This window comes from Phaethon lepturus, unplaced genomic scaffold (assembly GCF_000687285.1).
Source record: "Phaethon lepturus isolate BGI_N335 unplaced genomic scaffold, ASM68728v1 scaffold35212, whole genome shotgun sequence".
In the NCBI taxonomy this organism is placed as follows: Eukaryota; Metazoa; Chordata; class Aves; order Phaethontiformes; family Phaethontidae; genus Phaethon; species Phaethon lepturus.
In genome coordinates this window covers 8,433-25,373 of record NW_010521848.1, presented here as the reverse complement: position 1 = coordinate 25,373, position 16,941 = coordinate 8,433, and the positions used below count along the sequence as shown (strand labels likewise).

At 39.7% G+C, this 16,941-nt stretch overlaps 1 protein-coding gene across 1 annotated transcript in view; it reads left to right on the top strand.

The window, feature by feature from the left end:
• Positions 1-15,924, top strand: part of BAZ1A (bromodomain adjacent to zinc finger domain, 1A) — a gene marked incomplete at its 5' end in the record, with an annotated part of 58,488 nt that extends 42,564 nt beyond the window's left edge. Inside the window, 7 exons of the mRNA XM_010281648.1 lie at positions 187-335; positions 8,683-8,930; positions 9,032-9,258; positions 10,496-10,980; positions 12,080-12,225; positions 14,247-14,334; positions 14,884-15,924. Coding sequence (XP_010279950.1) covers positions 187-335; positions 8,683-8,930; positions 9,032-9,258; positions 10,496-10,980; positions 12,080-12,225; positions 14,247-14,334; positions 14,884-15,074 — 1,534 coding nt within the window. The remainder of the gene's footprint in view (positions 1-186; positions 336-8,682; positions 8,931-9,031; positions 9,259-10,495; positions 10,981-12,079; positions 12,226-14,246; positions 14,335-14,883) is intronic.
• Positions 15,925-16,941: the final 1,017 nt, after the last annotated feature.

The window sequence follows — 16,941 nt, the reverse complement described above, 5'->3', positions numbered from 1 at the left end:
AATTAAGCAAACTTGAGAACTGGAATAACTGATCACACCTGTGCAATATCTGTTCATGTCCATAGTCTGTGCAGGTAAATGAAGTGAAAATAAAAATACTGTGGATACAGACCTGTACAAATATTATGGTATTAAATTCAAAATATGTTTAAAAAAAAAAGATAATTTAATACATTTCTGTTTTAGACTCATTGGGTTAAAAACTGAAGCTCCAAGTGCGGCATCAACAAGTACAAGTACTCCTCAGCCAGTTAATAATGTCGTCCACTACTTGGCATCTGCACTGCTTCAGATAGAACACGGAATTGAGCGCAGGTTTCTCAAAGCACCTCTTGGTAAGCTTTCAGAATTGAAATTGTATGTCTCTTACTTTGTGTAATAGTTTGTCAAAAAAACAAACAAAACAAAAAGGGGGAAAATCAAACCAAACCAAACCCCAAACCCACGTCCTTTTTTGTAAGACTGGATGCTTTAGAGGGACGTGTTGGGGAAAAGAACAAATAAACTAACCTATTGTTATGTATGTACCATTGTAAAATTAAAAAATGTTAGATTGTCAGTTTACAAGGACAAAGATCATGAGGAAATATTAATATTTTTCTTATTTTTCTGCATGTCCTGAATTACGTGTATTAATTAAGTAACAGCATGTTTTACTCTTAAATACATGCCTATTTAACCTGGAACATTTCAGTTATCTTGTTTACCTGGCCCTACAATTAGACTGATGCATTGAGAGACAAATTGTACCCTTTGGCAGAAACGAGTGAGCTTTCTGGGGGAGTACTCTGTAATTCCTCATTACTGTTGAGGCCAATGTATCATACAACTATACAATGAGTTTCTTCTGTGTGTTTGAGGTTGTAAAAATGTATGCACCTTTTTATACTGTTTCTGTGAATAATACAGGCCTGGTTTTTCAGGATCACCTTGTTCAGCGTTAACAGAATATTTACCGTAAATGAATAATTTAAATATTTACCTTTACACAGTAGAGGTTTCATTGCAGACTTTCAGATCCTCAGGTTTTGTATTTATGCTGTAAAACATGGAAATAAAAGGTTGCAAGAAAAATTTAAACTAAAGCACGATTATAGCTTGACTTCAACACCTATTCCTTCCTGGAATTCCTCTGACGTGCTCCAGAGGTGGGAGAGGGGATCCAAAGCACATAAAGTCGCTTCATTTTCCAGCCATCCCTCAGGTCTGGATTCCTTAGGAACCTTTTGCAATTCAGAACTGGGGTTCTGTCTTGGAGAAGTGTGTAAAGGTGGCTCATCCTTGCCGAGGCAGCTGTCTGGGCCCGGCTGCCCTTCCAGGTGCCACACGGAAGGCCAGCGGCGCTCTGCGCTTGGCGGGGCTGCTCTACCTCTCGCCCCCGCCACAGCGGCGCCATTTGCCCGCGCAGCACGTGCCGGGGCTCCGCCAGCGCACAAACCGCTACGCGCCCTCTTAAATTGGTACTCTCCTCTGATGATGGCTGCGTACAAAATCCTTGGGCTCTGGCAGATTTTGCTGCAGTCGTTTAAGCTGAAAATGCAGGTTTTGGTGTACTACCGCTAGACATTAGTGCCCCGTGGCACAGTTGACCTAAAACTGTTTCTGCGTCTCGGCTGCTCCAGAATGGAGTCTGGTGTCTGGATATCAGTTGCCGCTGAAGATCGAGTTTGAGCTAGGTTTGTGCCAGAGACTGACACGCAGGCGTGCGTTCCCCTCCACAAGCTTTCGCTGTCAGTGTGGTGACCTCTAGAAGAGGGAAATGCAATGATTGAGATGAAAGGGGAGACCATAGGAGTAGCTTAAACTGCAGCTGTTTAAAAGCTTTACTTGGCTGAGTGTTCGGTCAACTCAAGTATGTCTGTCCTTTCCAAGCCAGGCATGTTACAGCTTATTTCCTGCTATATGACTAGATTTACAACATGTGTATGGGACAGTTAATTGACAGTACATCTAGCATTTATCATATTTACAACCTGCACATAAATACATTGTGCAATATATGCCTCCATTTCCAAACTCCCTCTGAGAGTATTTTGGCAACAGCATCTTGCTGACAGCTGTAAGTTTACCACAGTGTGCCCTTACGGGGAAGAACATGGCTGTTAGTATCTCATGGTCATAGATTGGGCATCCTGACTTAGAGGAAAAGGACTAAAAGAAGAAAAGTGTCCCTCAAGTATTGGAGAGAAAGTTCTTTAGCAATCTTCCTGTGTTGTCTTTTTCAGTGGTCCCAACTCTGCCATAATCTAATGATGGTTCATGTTTTTGCCTGACCTTTTGATGGTGATGATGGGGTTTCTTGTTTGTTTTTAACTTGGGATGGTGGGGTTTCTTATTTGTTTTTAACTTCGGAATCCTGTTTTCCTTTACATGCTTTCTACTGTGTGACAAAGACAGTATACAGGGAAAGCAATCTTACGTGATTTGTGTGTCTTGGATCTCACATGTTCGTTTACCATACTGTGCTTGTGCATCTCTTCTGCTCTGAAGAATGGTACTGCTGTAAGATTATGGTAATAAATAGAATAACCTACATAGCTGAGGGAGCAGGAAGGATCCCAGGTCTCCTCTGCTGTGGCTTACTGCCCTAATCATTACGTGACAGTGTCAGGTTCCCCCTTCCTTGCTTTACCGTTGGTGCCAAGCATCTCATGTTTTCGGTTGCGTAACGAGCTGCTTTTAGCAGAAGTCTGAATGAAGGCAAGATTTTAATTTTGTCACTCGAGAGCTCTTGGAGAAGCTGCGGTTTTGAGTGGCTCTATAGTAAAGAAAGCTTAAGACACACCTATTCACTGATGATTTTCTGACCGCTAGGCAGTTAGTTATACGAAAGGTGCTCTGACTCGGGAATTTCTGGATGCGACCAGAACGCGCAACTGCGAAGTGTCAAGGAAACCTGTGTGTTTGAGAGGCATCTGGCAAACTTAGGCCCTGTAGAGGTCAAGCAGCAGTTCTGGATGCAGTCCTTTCCGGATGTAACTCCTCAGTGTTTCAGACACATTTCAAAAAACAGGAGGGTAAAATTTGCATGATCTTCTATTCAGCTTAAGCTCCCCAGTTGGAAACAGTGTCTTTGCATCGTACCGCAGCAAGTTCTCTTTCTTAGTTTGCAACTTGCATATGTACAACAGGCAAAGAAAAGTTCTCTACTTGGCTTGACAAGGAGGTGTTAGTGTTACTAAACCTTTTAATCAGAAGTGGACGCTGCTGCTTGCTCGGGGACTGCCTTGTGCTCAGAACTGTGACTGGTGCCCTCTTTGATTGACCCCTCTAGGAAGTGGCCAACAGTACTCTGATGACAGAAGTTAGCTTTAAGTTTGTAACCACTGGGTTTTGGTTTGTGGTTTTTTTGGTGTTCGTTTGCCTGTTCTTACATAGATCACTATGTTCATACACACATTTTTTTCTAGCGGGAGTGTTTTTTTTATAGTTGTTCCAACTATTTAATGGAACCGTTTCCTAGACAAAATGCCTGCATATCTGTTTCTAATGCTAAACCTGACAAACCCAACTTTTTAGGCTGATGTAATTACCACTGAATTAAAAACACACTGGAAGTCAAGTAAGTGCTAGGAGTTCCATTTTGGTAGCTGCACAGGGGAATGCTTTCGGTAAAAAGACTACCCCCACAGTTCTGCTTTAAACCAAACTGAACGTGCTTTGTCTTTGTCATTATTTCAGTTGTTGCCCTCACTGTGTAGTTTCTTCTCCCTCTCCGCCCCCCTTCACTGTGCTCCTTCCCTATTAGGGAACAGAGACATACTTAAAAATTTTTAGTTTTCACTCTATTTACAGCTTCTAGTACTAGAGACGGGCAGTGAAATCCACTGCAGTCACTGGCAAGTTTGTCCCGGTGGCCTCCAGGGCGCAGAGCAGACAAAGGGACCCAGCACAGCAATAAAAGGACCAGCTGCTCCTCTTTGCTCCATTTTTGTTCTGAGGCTCTATCAGACTGCCAAGAGCCTCGCTGGTGATTCTGATAAGTTCAGAGTTGAGGTGCATACCAAATACTCAAGTGGAAGAGCAAGAAAAGACTGACACAGAAGATAGCAATGCAAACGGAGATCTAGAAACCCCAGAAGCAGCACCCTCTGCCTTGCAGAATTGCTAGATGGCCGCTGATCTTCTGTTGTCTGGTGATTAAATGTAACACGACTTGAATGGTATGCATTTCTAAATTATGAATTGTGTTCTACAAATTCTTTCATTACTCATTAGCTATGAAAATTTGGTTTGTCTTCCTTCAGTCCAGCCCAGGGTAATAATGTTTGGTGAGAATCGCAAAAAGGGGCTTCAGCGATGGCCGCTGATCTTCTGTTGTCTGGTGATTAAATGTAACACGACTTGAATGGTATGCATTTCTAAATTATGAATTGTGTTCTACAAATTCTTTCATTACTCATTAGCTATGAAAATTTGGTTTGTCTTCCTTCAGTCCAGCCCAGGGTAATGTTTGGTGAGAATCGCAAAAAGAGGCTTCAGCTTGCAGTACGTGGTTTTTTTCTGCAGGCATTCTCAGTTTCATTACTCATTAGCTATGAAAATTTGGTTTGTCTTCCTTCAGTCCAGCCCAGGGTAATAATGTTTGGTGAGAATCGCAAAAAGGGGCTTCAGCTTGCAGTACGTGGTTTTTTTCTGCAGGCATTCTCAGTTAAGGTGTAAAAAAGCCCTTTTTTTTTTTTAATAGCTGTTTGATGGAAACTCTGAAATGTTACTTCTTGGATTAAAAGTGTATTTGAGGGGGAAGAAATACAAGCAATTTTTATTTTGGATTTTGCTTCTTTTTTGGTATAAATTACTTTTGCTTACATTTCAAAATCCTTTGCAGTGGAGAAGTAGGTCTCATCATTCGTATTACACAGATGTGAAAATTGAGGTGTGAAATGAAGTGATTTGGTTGCTCAGGAGTTCAGTGAGGCAGCCATGAAAAAAAAAACTGTCTTCTGCACTACTGCAGGACTTCAATCATTAAGCATCCTTCAGATTTCCATACGAAAGGTTGGATTCTAATTCATGGGAGCACCTTTGTGACTGATACTGGGAACCATTTACCTCCTTTTTAACTTGTGCCATGCACTTCTCGTGGGACCAAAAAAAAAAATTACAGCTTTTTTGCTCCTCTTCGCTTCTCTTTATTCCATTCCTTCCTTTCTAGATACTGATTATTTTTGTTTCCTCTACTCCCAAAGTTGCTTCCTGATCTATTTATAATTGCTCTCCTCATAATAGCATCAGACATCTGCCAGCAGTGAACTGGGGTTGGATTAGTGTATATGCATGCTTCGTCCTCGTGCTTTCGTTACCTCCCTGTGGAGTTTCATGAGCAGAGGCAGTGAAGGTGGAAGTGGGCTTTTTTTATGATGAAGAACTCTTGTTTACTCTTCAGAGCGGGTAGTCAAAAGGCGGCACCTTGCAGTTGGAACAGATGAGGCTTACTATGGCTCTTGCTTCCTGGGAGACTAGTTTCATCATTTTAATACTCAAGAACACTCCTGCACAAAAATATCTTAAGTATGTCGCATCACATGGACAGACAAGCTAGTTCTCTTGGTCCTTGAGGACTGTGCCCATGAACTGGCTATATTTTTGAGATGTTAGGAGGTTCATGGTAGTATAGAGCAGACAAGTTGGTTGCTGAGAGAAACACCTGTGGTCAGTAAATTGCTGCTATAGCCGCTTGTACCAGAGATGGACAGAAGGGTAAGGGAGGGTAGGTTTAAAAGCTTTCAGCTTAAGCTTTCTGTTTGTAGTGGGGGTCAAAGTGAATCCTGGGATGTTGCAATTCCTCTGTGCACATTATTCTCTTGTCCTTCCCTGCCTACTTTTTTCCACGTGCACGTGTTGGGAACCACTGTTCTATTTACATTTTTAGACCGCACAAGTATGGATTATAAAAAGTAATTAAAAATAATCCTCCATGCTTCAAAAAGGTATTTGAAATAACTTTATGAATTTAATGTTAGGTAATGCAGAAGATGATGAAAGGAACCACTGGGGGGATAGAAAGAGGAAGAGAGTGGAAGACAAGACTAGTCAGAGAGATGGTAAATTTTAAATGTTACTTGTATTGCTAACAATTAGAAAGTATTGAATATTTTATGAGGTTTTCTTTTTTTAATTATTTTTAATAATTTTGTAGATGGTTCCTTATATCAAAGGAATTACAGTGTTGAAGCCAAAGGTTTAAACATGGCTAGTAAAATAAATACAGCTCAAAGATTTAAAAAAAAAAAGAAAAAAAAAAATATATATTTGTGTTTTTTTAAGTTTTCTGCAGCCAGAGATAAAGAACTGTATTTCTTTTTATCACTTTGCGACAGAAATCTGCATGTTCACATAATCCTCCCTCCACCCCCCCCCTTCCTTCTAATGCCCCTGGGTTTTTTTGAAACTTTGCAGCATTGTGCAACTGCATATCCTTTCTAGAAATACTAAAATGGAAAACCCTCCCCTGAACTCAATTAGCTATTGATAGATGAGTGCACAGATCTGTCAAACAACTTCATTTGCATTGTAGCAAGGCTTGGAGGGCTTAGCTGACAGAGGGGTATCCCACTGCGCAATGTAGAGCTGCTCAGACACAAAGGAAGAGGCTGTTTCTCCCTCCAAGTTAACAATATAAATGAGAAAGATGATGGATGGAAGAAAAAAGTGTTTTTCTTATGTTACAAATTGGGATCTGAAACAGCGGGTGTCGTTTGGCATGTTTATTTCAGCAGCAGGACATGCTGAAGCAGGTCGTGGTCAGTAATTTCTGTCTCTATATTGCAACTGCCATTTTGCAGTGCAAATATTTGTTGTGTTGTGTGATGAGCTATATTGGTGAACCAATCCAGGCTAGAAATAACTGCCAAAAAAAAAAAAAAGCAATAATGCTGAAGCTGCTATTGTCAGCAAAAGAAATGCTTGCCAAACTATATATACACTTAAGATAAAGTATCTTTGCCAGAGTTGAAGTAGAAATCTGCAGCAGAACTGAGAGCTGAAGTGGGTCTCCCATTAGAGACTAGTGTCCTGACAAGCGGTTTTAATTTTCTTCTTAATGAATTTAAAAAAAATACAGTGAGATGTACTGCAGTGCTGTGAAAAGGGCTTTGTCCACCATCCTTAGTAAGACTGAACTTGAAACAGGAAACCTAGGGACGAAGTAATAGGAAGCTTTAGGAAATCCAGGTTTGTATTTGCAGTTCAGGAGTGGCTGTATTTTATTTATGAAGCTGTGTTGCCTGTTTATCCTCTGCCTTCTCCCATCACTTCTTGTGCTGCTTGCTGCTAATGCAAATGTATGCAAGATTAGGCAAATCCTGGCAGCCAGTTGATGAGAAGGCAGAAGGGCCTTGCCAAGAGAGCAATTAGTCTCATTTTTGTTCTTTCATTTTATTTGTTATTAGATATTTTCTCTTCCTATTCCCAAGACAAACCATTTGTCAGGCGGGTGGATCGTAGGCCATTCCTGTGCCCGCTGTGGCTAGTGCAGCAGGCAAAGTGGCATTTTATACTGGAGTGCATCATTGATCAGCTAGAGACCATCCAGGAATAACTCCATGATCACTTTTAGAAGGGAACTCTGTGCACACTTCTGTAGTCCAAAGTCCTGCTATATTGTCTCTCCTTAAACCTGCTTGCTTTAAAATGCAAGAAATAGCTTTCAGCATTCAGAAAGAAATTCCCTTTCTGCTCAGCAGCAGCAGTGCAGGGTGTAATTTAGACCTTCTCGTTTCTCTAGCTCCCCAAGCAGCCCCTTCGCTTCTGCAGTTCCCAGCTGCTCATTCCCCTTTGGTACTGCCCCCCTCGCCGTTCTGTGGGTCTATTTGTGTGGCCGCTTCGGTGGCCTGGGTTGCATACCAGACCTGTTTGAAAATACAATAAAACTTCTTACCCCTGTCCCTCCCCGCCCCGCCGTTTATTTCTAACTTAATTAGGATCACAGGTCTTACTTGGTTTGTCACTAGGTGTGTACCACAGATCCATGTGTGCTACCTTGTTTATAGAATGTCAAGAAAACGGTTATATTTCAACCAGACCAGCCACCCCATCTGATTAACCACACAGACATGTGGGTTCTTGTGGAGTGCAGGGCAGGAATAAAGGCACTGAGGTGTGAGGAGAGGGCTGAAAGATTGGCTGCTAGACTATACTGGGGCAAGTGCAGGTGAGAAGAACCCTTTAAGCTGTTTTTTTGCCGGTGAAGTCTGTGTTTAATGCCAGGCACTTTCTTTAAATGTAAATATTTTGGGATTTCAAAGTGTACATACAAAGGAAAGTAAATTGGGTGTGATTTTTTTTTTTTTTGTAATCTTCATATATACACTTTATAAATTGAATCAAATTGTTAGGTTTCCAGGTTGACATCTGAGTAAGACTTTTATGTCTTATTCATGTCCTATGTATGTGCAAGTTCTAAGTTGAATTTCTATTGAAGAGTAAAATCTTACGGCTTCAGCAGCTTGGAAACTAAGGAGGAAATACGCAAGTATTGAAGAGATAAGACAAAGTTTATAATACTATCCCAGTTTACTACTGCTCTCTGTTTGAAAATCAGAGACTTACCTCATAGTCTAGAATAACCTGGATGTTTGAAACAGAATTTTTTGATCATTCTGCTTTTTCTTTTCTCTCTCTTTTTTTGTTTTGTGCTTGTTTGTTTGTTTGTTTGTTTGTTTTAATACTCTTTAATGTAAGATGCCAGTGATGGTGGACGGTCCTATAAAACAGTTTTGGATCGCTGGAGGGAGTCACTTCTTTCTTCTACCAGCTTGTCCCAAGTCTTCCTTCATCTGTCTACGTTGGATCGAAGTGTCATCTGGTCAAAATCCATCCTCAATGCTCGCTGTAAAGTGTGTCGAAAGAAAGGTGATGCAGAAAGCATGGTGCTCTGTGATGGCTGCGATCGAGGCTATCATACTTACTGTATCAGGCCCAAGCTGAAGGTATCTGAGGAAGAAGTTCTTCCTTTTCACAGAAAACTTGAGTAGTTCTTACAACTTAATTGCATACTTCTAATGCTTGCCTTTTTTTCTTCTATTTCTAGGCCATTCCTGAAGGAGACTGGTTTTGTCCAGAGTGCCGACCAAAACAGCGCTCTAGACGCCTCTCCTCCAGACAGAGACCTTCTGTGGAAAGTGATGAAGAGACTGCTGAACGACTAGGAGAAGGGGAAGAAGAGGCAAACTATGATGAAATGGGCCAAAGTGAGGAAGAGCATTATGAAGAAGAGCAAGATGAGGAGGATGACTCTCAAGAGGAAGAAGAGATAAGGTAAATAGGCAGCTGTTTAAGTGGTTTCCCACTGGAATATCATCTTGGGTTATTAGGTGGAGTAATTGTTCACATAAGCACTTGTCTTGAAAATCCAGTCTGAAAAAGATCTTTATTTTTAAAAATGGCAGCTTGTTATGAATTTGGCTCTTACTGGTGGGTTTAATATTTACAAAAGTTAGGTCCACTAGATTTAGACTCAGGTTTTGGGATGAAAGTTCCATCCTTGGATGTATGGGTGAGAGATGGCCATCCAACTTGCAATTCTGTACAGCTACTCTTTGCATATAAAGTGGGGAGAGTTTCAAACAGTAAAGATTTTCTGGAGAAAACCTGGAATTGTTTTTGTCTAGTTTTGAATTTTGCAGGGCTAGATGCATAGAGTAAGTATTGGAGCATTAGGGAAGACAAGGTCATCTGTTGGAGGCTATGTGACATTGGGAGGACTTGAGGACTTCTGCAGTAGCTGTTTAAAAAACAAAACAAAAACAAACAAACAAAACCCCAACCCCCACCAAAACCAACGAACCAAAAAAACCCCAAATGACTAAATAATGTAATGTGATAATTTCAGTAAAGTGATGGATTTGATACACATGCCAGGAGTGTATGTTGAAGTTGAAGGAAAGTTGAAGAAAACTTTCCTGATCTCCGAGTTTTTCTTCTTTTTGGTACAGTCTTCTGAATTGGCTGAAGCAAAATTATTTGTGGCTCTGGCAGTTGGGATTCAATAGTTGGAGAGAACTTGCATCTCCTTGAGAAGTGAATTTATCTCTGGGATCTTCCTTCTCCTCTGTAATGGAAGCAGAATCTTGAGTATTAGTTATAAACCCGCACTAGAGCATAACTTTTGTACTTAGTGTTTTAGAACTGCAGTTTGTTTATGTAGCTGATAATATTGTTCAAAAATCCTAGTAGTTACAGTTGCTCTGAGGAATAAGTGAATTAAAGAAATTGATAGCTGGTGCACCAGTTAATGCATTTGTATTGCACAAGCTGCAAGAGTGATCAGAATTCTGAGCATTTCTTTAAAGTATGTGCTCCACGTAATATTTAAGAGACTTCAGAGCAGTATTTATGATGATGATGATTGGATGACTGCATCAGCTTGAAAGCCAGCTGCTTACTGGCCCAGCCTTGAATGGTTGGGTTTTTTAAATGCTGAATTAGAAAACTGAGGGAGAAAAAGAGGAATGGAATTTTGGGATAAATAAACATAATTTTTCACTTTTTGTAGCCCATCGAAGCATGGAAGACCCCAGGTCAAGTTTCCATTAAAAATGAGAGCAGCCAAACTCAACAATCCATTCTCAAGTCAGAACAGCCAGCGTCAGGCAAGATACGCTTCTCGGAGTCAGCAAAACACACCTAAGCAAACTGAATCTTCATCTAAAGTTACCAGAAGGAGGTTAAGAAAGATAAAATCAGCCCCTCCATCAGTGACAAAGCCTTCTTTAAGACTTAATAGCCGGACCACTCGTCAGAGCCAAAGTTCATTACAAGCAGATGTATTCGTGGAATTACTCAGTCCTCGAAGAAGACGAAGAGGAAGAAAGAGTGCTGATAACACACTGGAAAACAGCCCTTCCAATTCTCTTGGATTTAGAATTGTTGATACCGCAGACTCGAACATACGGCTTAGGAAGTATCCCGTTTCTGCTTCAAAGCTTTCTCTTCCTGTTACTGAACCCAAGAGAAGAGGCAGGAAACGACAATCCACAGGTTAGAGAAATGTGTTTGTCCAGAACAAAAACCATGTTCTGTTCCTTGCTAAAATATTTGTGTGGTGGAGCAAGGAGACTAGAAGTGGTGGTGGAAGGCATTTTTACAACTTCCAACAAGACAGTTCCCTTCTTTCACAGTAACAGAAGTGAACCTTGTTAAAAAAAAAAAAGTCATCTAAAGAACAAATACTTAATTTGCCAAGATTTATCATATCCATATTTGAAATTTCGTATTTGCACACAAAATGGAGCAACTGCTAAGAAGTGGATAGAAAATGTGAATGTGATATTTATGCGTTAACCTGTGCAAATGCAAATGTTTATTTATACCTTTTATGGTTTTGTTTCATTAAAGAGTTAAACAGTGAAGAACACAGATGAAGGCAAGGTAGTGAAATTGGGAATATACTCATACAACAAGAAACTCCTACCAGAAGAAAAATGTTGCCTATCTGGTACAGGGCTAAGCGTCCTTGCTTGTTAAGCTAATACCAAGTATTTGATGGTAGGGGAATACTTGGAAAGCTACAATAACCTTTTAAAAACAAAAAAGACCCAGTGTGAGACTGAAGAGTGTAAAAGAGCTTGCACTCCAGTGTGGCAGCCTTGTATTCGGCACCATTTCTGTCCTTCACCACTGTGAGTTTGTAGGCTTATCCTCTAACCACCCTGCTGACTACACTTGAAAGCAGATAAAGCACTCTGAATAGAGGTTTTGTGGAAGTAAAAGTTAGAAGCAGGCTTATTCTGTTTTTCTCTAATAGGGCTTTTAATTGATTAACAAATAGTTTTAAAATTGAAATTGGTGTAAAAACCTTTCCAAAATTAATGTGACAAAGGAGAATGGAGGAGGAACCCAGCTAAGTCCTGGTACTTAGCATTTTTGTACGGCAAGAGAGACATTTAGTGGTTAATAACAAGGCTGTAGTATACTTAATACCTGAAACCAAGCTACAGGAGTTGCACCCTGAAACTACAGTTTTAGTAGCCAAGAATAATGGTGTTTCACGTTTAAAAATTTTTTTTAAAATTATTTTGCTTGTCAGGTTTTTATTTTTATCTTGGGGGGGGTGTGTGTTTTGTTTTTTTTTTTCCAGAATCACCTCCTCAAACCTCACTGAACAGGAGAAGTTCGGGACGTCAAGGGGGTGTCCATGAACTCTCAGCTTTTGAACAACTCGTAGTGGAACTGGTACGACATGATGACAGCTGGCCTTTCATGAAACTGGTTTCCAAAATCCAGGTAACTGATAGAACTGTAGAGGGAATGATAATGGTTCAGAATCCTGTTTGCTGCCAGTAAAACTTGGGATTTTATAACATTGCCCCAAACAGAGGGATACAGCTAAGCAATGGGATTCAGGAGAACTTGCGCATTTCAGCTCAAATATTGGTGCTGGAAATAACTTTTCAAATTGACATGTTATTGGGAAAATTTTAAATATGCTTGCCATCAAGTGTTTAAAACTATGAAATGCTTTGATTTGTTAAAAAAAAAAACCAAACAAACACCCAAACACAAAACCAGACAAATAGTGTACAGGACTGCTAAAGGTAAGCTTATGGTTATTAAGTAATTAGTTGAATTAATCTTCAATTTATGCAAAGGTATTTTGAGAATAGACCTGCAATAAAATAACAAGGTAAGAACAACTTCAATCTCATGTTAACTATAATGTAGTAAAAATACGGCTGCTTAGCTTAGTTCTTAATTTAATTTCCCTCTTGTTTATATTTTAAAATACTTGATGGCAAAATAGGTACTCAAAGTAAGCGCAGCTTTAGAGGTTTGTATTAAATGAAAGTTCCCAAAGCACGTTTGCTTTTCTGCAGGCTGCACTAGCTTCTCAGTTGCAAGGCACTGCTGGAACTATCCTGCCATAACAAAGCGCCTGTGCTCTCCAAGCCCTCTGGAGCAACTCGGCACAGACATTCTTGCAGGACCCAGAGCTCAGTATTTAAGTGCTCTATTAAAATTAAGTGATAGCTGTTAGCTATGAGCTGTAGACTTGAAACTGAGTCACAGATAGCTGGAAAGGTTGATGTAACTGGACAAAAAGAATGATGCACCAAACGGGAATGAAAGATGTAAGCACAGAGGAGGAGGAGAGGAATTTTGAACGAAACGGAGTGTCTGCCTTACTAGAGTACAGGAATTACACGGGAAAGTGCAAGAGTCTGGTGAATGCGAGGAAGCTTCTTAAGGAGGGATGGAGAATTCAACTTAAATTTGATCCTGAAAAGAAACTGATAGAGTTCAGGGCATTCCAGTTTACCTGAATCAATCACTAAGGGATAGTCTCTGTGTAGTTTGGAAAGAAAAATCCGTACTTGAGTCACCGAAATTTTCTTCATCATAATAGAAATTTTGGTTTAAACTTTCTACTGCCTTTAAGACAATGTAAAGAAAACATTGAATGATCAGTGCACAGCAAGCCAGAAAGAGAAAATTACCTCTCTTTTTTAGTACTTATGTAACCAGCACTCCTAAAGGGAAAGGAATGAAAAATGCATCAATCTAATTGTTTCTCTGCTAATCCTTTCTCTAGGTTTGTTTGCAGGTTGCGCTTGATACAGTAAAGTTACAGGCCATAACCAAGAACGTTGTTTTAAAACATGCATGATGGTGCATGTGGGTATCTTTTCTTGTTTAAAAAAAAAAGTAAAATTTGGATCAGATCTCTCTCCATTTCGTCCCCCCTTGCCCCACTTTGAGTGAAACATAGTCACCCTAAGCTTGGTGCTTACCTGGAATTCAAAATCTGTGATACAAATGGTCTGTGCCCTTAAGGGTTCAGCAATCCTTTTCCTCCCCTCACTTTTATCACATAAACACTGTTCTGAGCGGCTGTTTATCTCTGGTACTTGCATACTGTGTCCTTCCTGCTACAGAACTACCTTCTCTTCTACACAACTAAATGGAATCTCAGGATTTTGTTTCTCTTGCAAGACTGCAAGGCGCTGAATAGTAGTGGAGTAAAAATGGACATTACTCATGACTAAGGAGCTTTTAATATTGTAGTATGATACAGGAAAATGAAAAGTTTTAAATTCTTGGGAATAATTTTTGCGGTTGACAGATGGGAATAGCTGGAACACAGAAATGTTTATCTGCTCATGCAGTTTTCTTACAGTTGTTCACAGGGTATTTAGGATTAGATTTATTCATTGAATTGCTAATGCATGATTTGCTTAGTTTTTTATGTAGGTAGAATCTTAAGCTTCCATTTGTTTGTCTATGAATCATTCTTCTTTTTTTTTAAGGTACCAGACTACTATGATATCATCAAAAAACCTATTGCCTTAAATATAATCCGTGAAAAAGTGAATAAATGTGAATATAAGTTAGCATGTAAGTATTATTTATTGAAAGACGTTATGAACCCTGTTAGCTCTTTAAAATAAATTCTTGTCCTAAAATAGAGCTGTGTCAGAGGACTAGAAAGCTGAAATTCTGTTTGGTTTGGGGTTTTGTGGTGTTTTTGTTTTGTTTTTAAGAGCATTTACTAATTTTTTTTTTAAATAAGGTTTGTTGAATGTAGTTCTTCCCCTACCAAAATACATGATGTACAGATAGGTGAGAAATGAGCACCTGAAAAACTGCTGCTAATTTCTCAAGCCTTTGTGTCATTGAGCGACACTGATGAAATATTTAGAAGAGGTACTGTTGTTACTGCTTGACTTGTATTTCTGTTATTGATAATCAGAGAACTTCAAGAAATGTTTACATGGCACTTCACTGATCTAATGATAGAAACTTGACACATACGTAAAGGCATTTTTGTGCTGCAGCTCTGTGTAGGATCGCTGTACTAATTCAGTGGTGTTGTGCTGCTTTGTCATACTGCTCTCTGATAACTTGAGACATGCTAAATTAATTTACTTACTTTTTATTTACTAGCGGAATTCATTGAAGACATTGAGCTGATGTTTTCGAACTGCTTTGAGTACAACCCTCGTAACACAAGTGAAGCAAAAGCTGGAACTAGACTTCAAGCTTTCTTCCACATTCAGGCTCAAAAGCTTGGACTTCCGATCACATCTGGTAATGTGGACCACGCCGCTCCCCCGGCAAAGAAGTCACGAATCTAACCTCTGCCTTCCAAAGGATTTTTTGAGGGAATCTGTTATGTTCATTAAAATGAAATGTTAAATCACGCAGTCGTCATACCTGTCTGTATAAAGCAATAACAAGTGTTTAACCACCTTGAAGTGTGGCCTGCACTATATTCTCAATGTAATATTAAGCACTCAGGAGAACGTAGGAAAGATTACCTTTGCTACAGTTTTATTCAGTGTCTAATAATTTTGATAGATGTACTGGATACAGTACTGGTTTACAGAGGTTTTGTACATTTTTAATACATTCATGTGTCCAAATATCTTCCAGAAGTACACTGTTTTTTCCTGCACCAAATGACCTTGTTTCATCCTCTAGATTTTGTAGGAGCTGTGGTATTGAGGACTTTATCGACTCAGATAAAATCTTCTGCTGTAGCACAGTTGAAGAAACTGTGTATGTTTAAAACTTGTTTGAGCATATCTTCTCAACACTACACATGAATGAGTACAACTGCATATCTTTTAAGTACTGTACCAGTGCTGGCTGGAAGTATTCAGTCTGAGTTTATTAAGTAGATATTTATTTAGCATTCAAAGTAATTTGTGAATTTGTTTTGTATTTATAAAATTTGTACTTGGGGATTAAAAAAAAAAAAGGAAAAAAAAAAGAGAGAGTTCCATAACTTTTAAATTTTTTCCCCTGTTTGTTTTGTTTTGGGGTTTTTTTGTTTATTCCCCTCTAACTTGATGATCAATCAATAAATACCTTCCCCTGTCCCTGGCAGTTCTTCTAGCAATGAGTAAATTTACAGGACTGTACTATAAGTTTCTACGTACAACTTTGGAAGTGTACAAATAAAATGACACATTTTTCAAAGTATTTTGAGGTTCTGGCATTTCCTTTTGAGTTACACTGCTACACCATCTGCCCCATTAATTTACTAGGACAAGTTGCTGGAGAGAGCGCAGCAGAATTTGGTTTCAGTGCGAGTACCCCAACCCGCATTTTGGGCAGCTGCAGCCAGGGTGATACCTGGTTTCTGAGTAATGCAAATCTTCATCAGTATGTAAGGAGTAATGTAAAGTGTGTCTGTAGATGTATGGTTCTTTAATTAAGATCTTTATTCTAACAGTGTAAAACCTCATAGCTTTGCTCAGCTGGCCAGAGCAGCTTCTTTAAACGATCCTTACTATCCTTGATAATTTTACTTTCAGTATTTATTAATTTAAATTTATTACACTTGGTTTGAGTCAGTAGCTTCAAAACACTTTCAAAACCAGTTTCGCCCACTGGAGGCATGCCATGCTCTGAGGAAGCAGCACAGAGCAGAAGTTTGCAGGTAGGAGCGAAGAGAGTAGGAAGCAGTGAAACATGAGGCTTGCTGCCGCGCTGACTTCTTTCCCTGGGTTCACGGTAGCTTACGTTGTAGCATGAAGACCTGTCTGTCCTGCAGACCTAAGCAATTACTTGCTTTGTAGTTGTGGGTTTTCTTTGCTGCTGTAGTGCTTGCCTTGCCTTAGAGGTGGCAAGAATGGGCATTCCCTTGAGCCTTGGGAACAGGTGGCGATGGATGGGAGACTGAGCAGCTTTAAAGTCTTGGGGTTTGGGGTTTTGTTTTTGTTGTTATTTCTTTTTTTTAGATCTTAAGAATGACAACAGTGGGGGATACCATTTAGATACGTCTGTTAAAACTTCAGTGTTTTTATGCGAGCTTTTCCGTGTTCAGATCTGACATCTCCCCTGTCCAGATCAAAGGTGCATTTCTTGTTCCCAGCACAAAGAATGATAAATTCTATAAGGAACATGAGCAGCAGAAGACTTCTTTGCAGGCTGTAGGTTGTACTTAACATCCCTGCATCTGTCTAGTCCCAAGACAATATGAACATCCTGACTAGC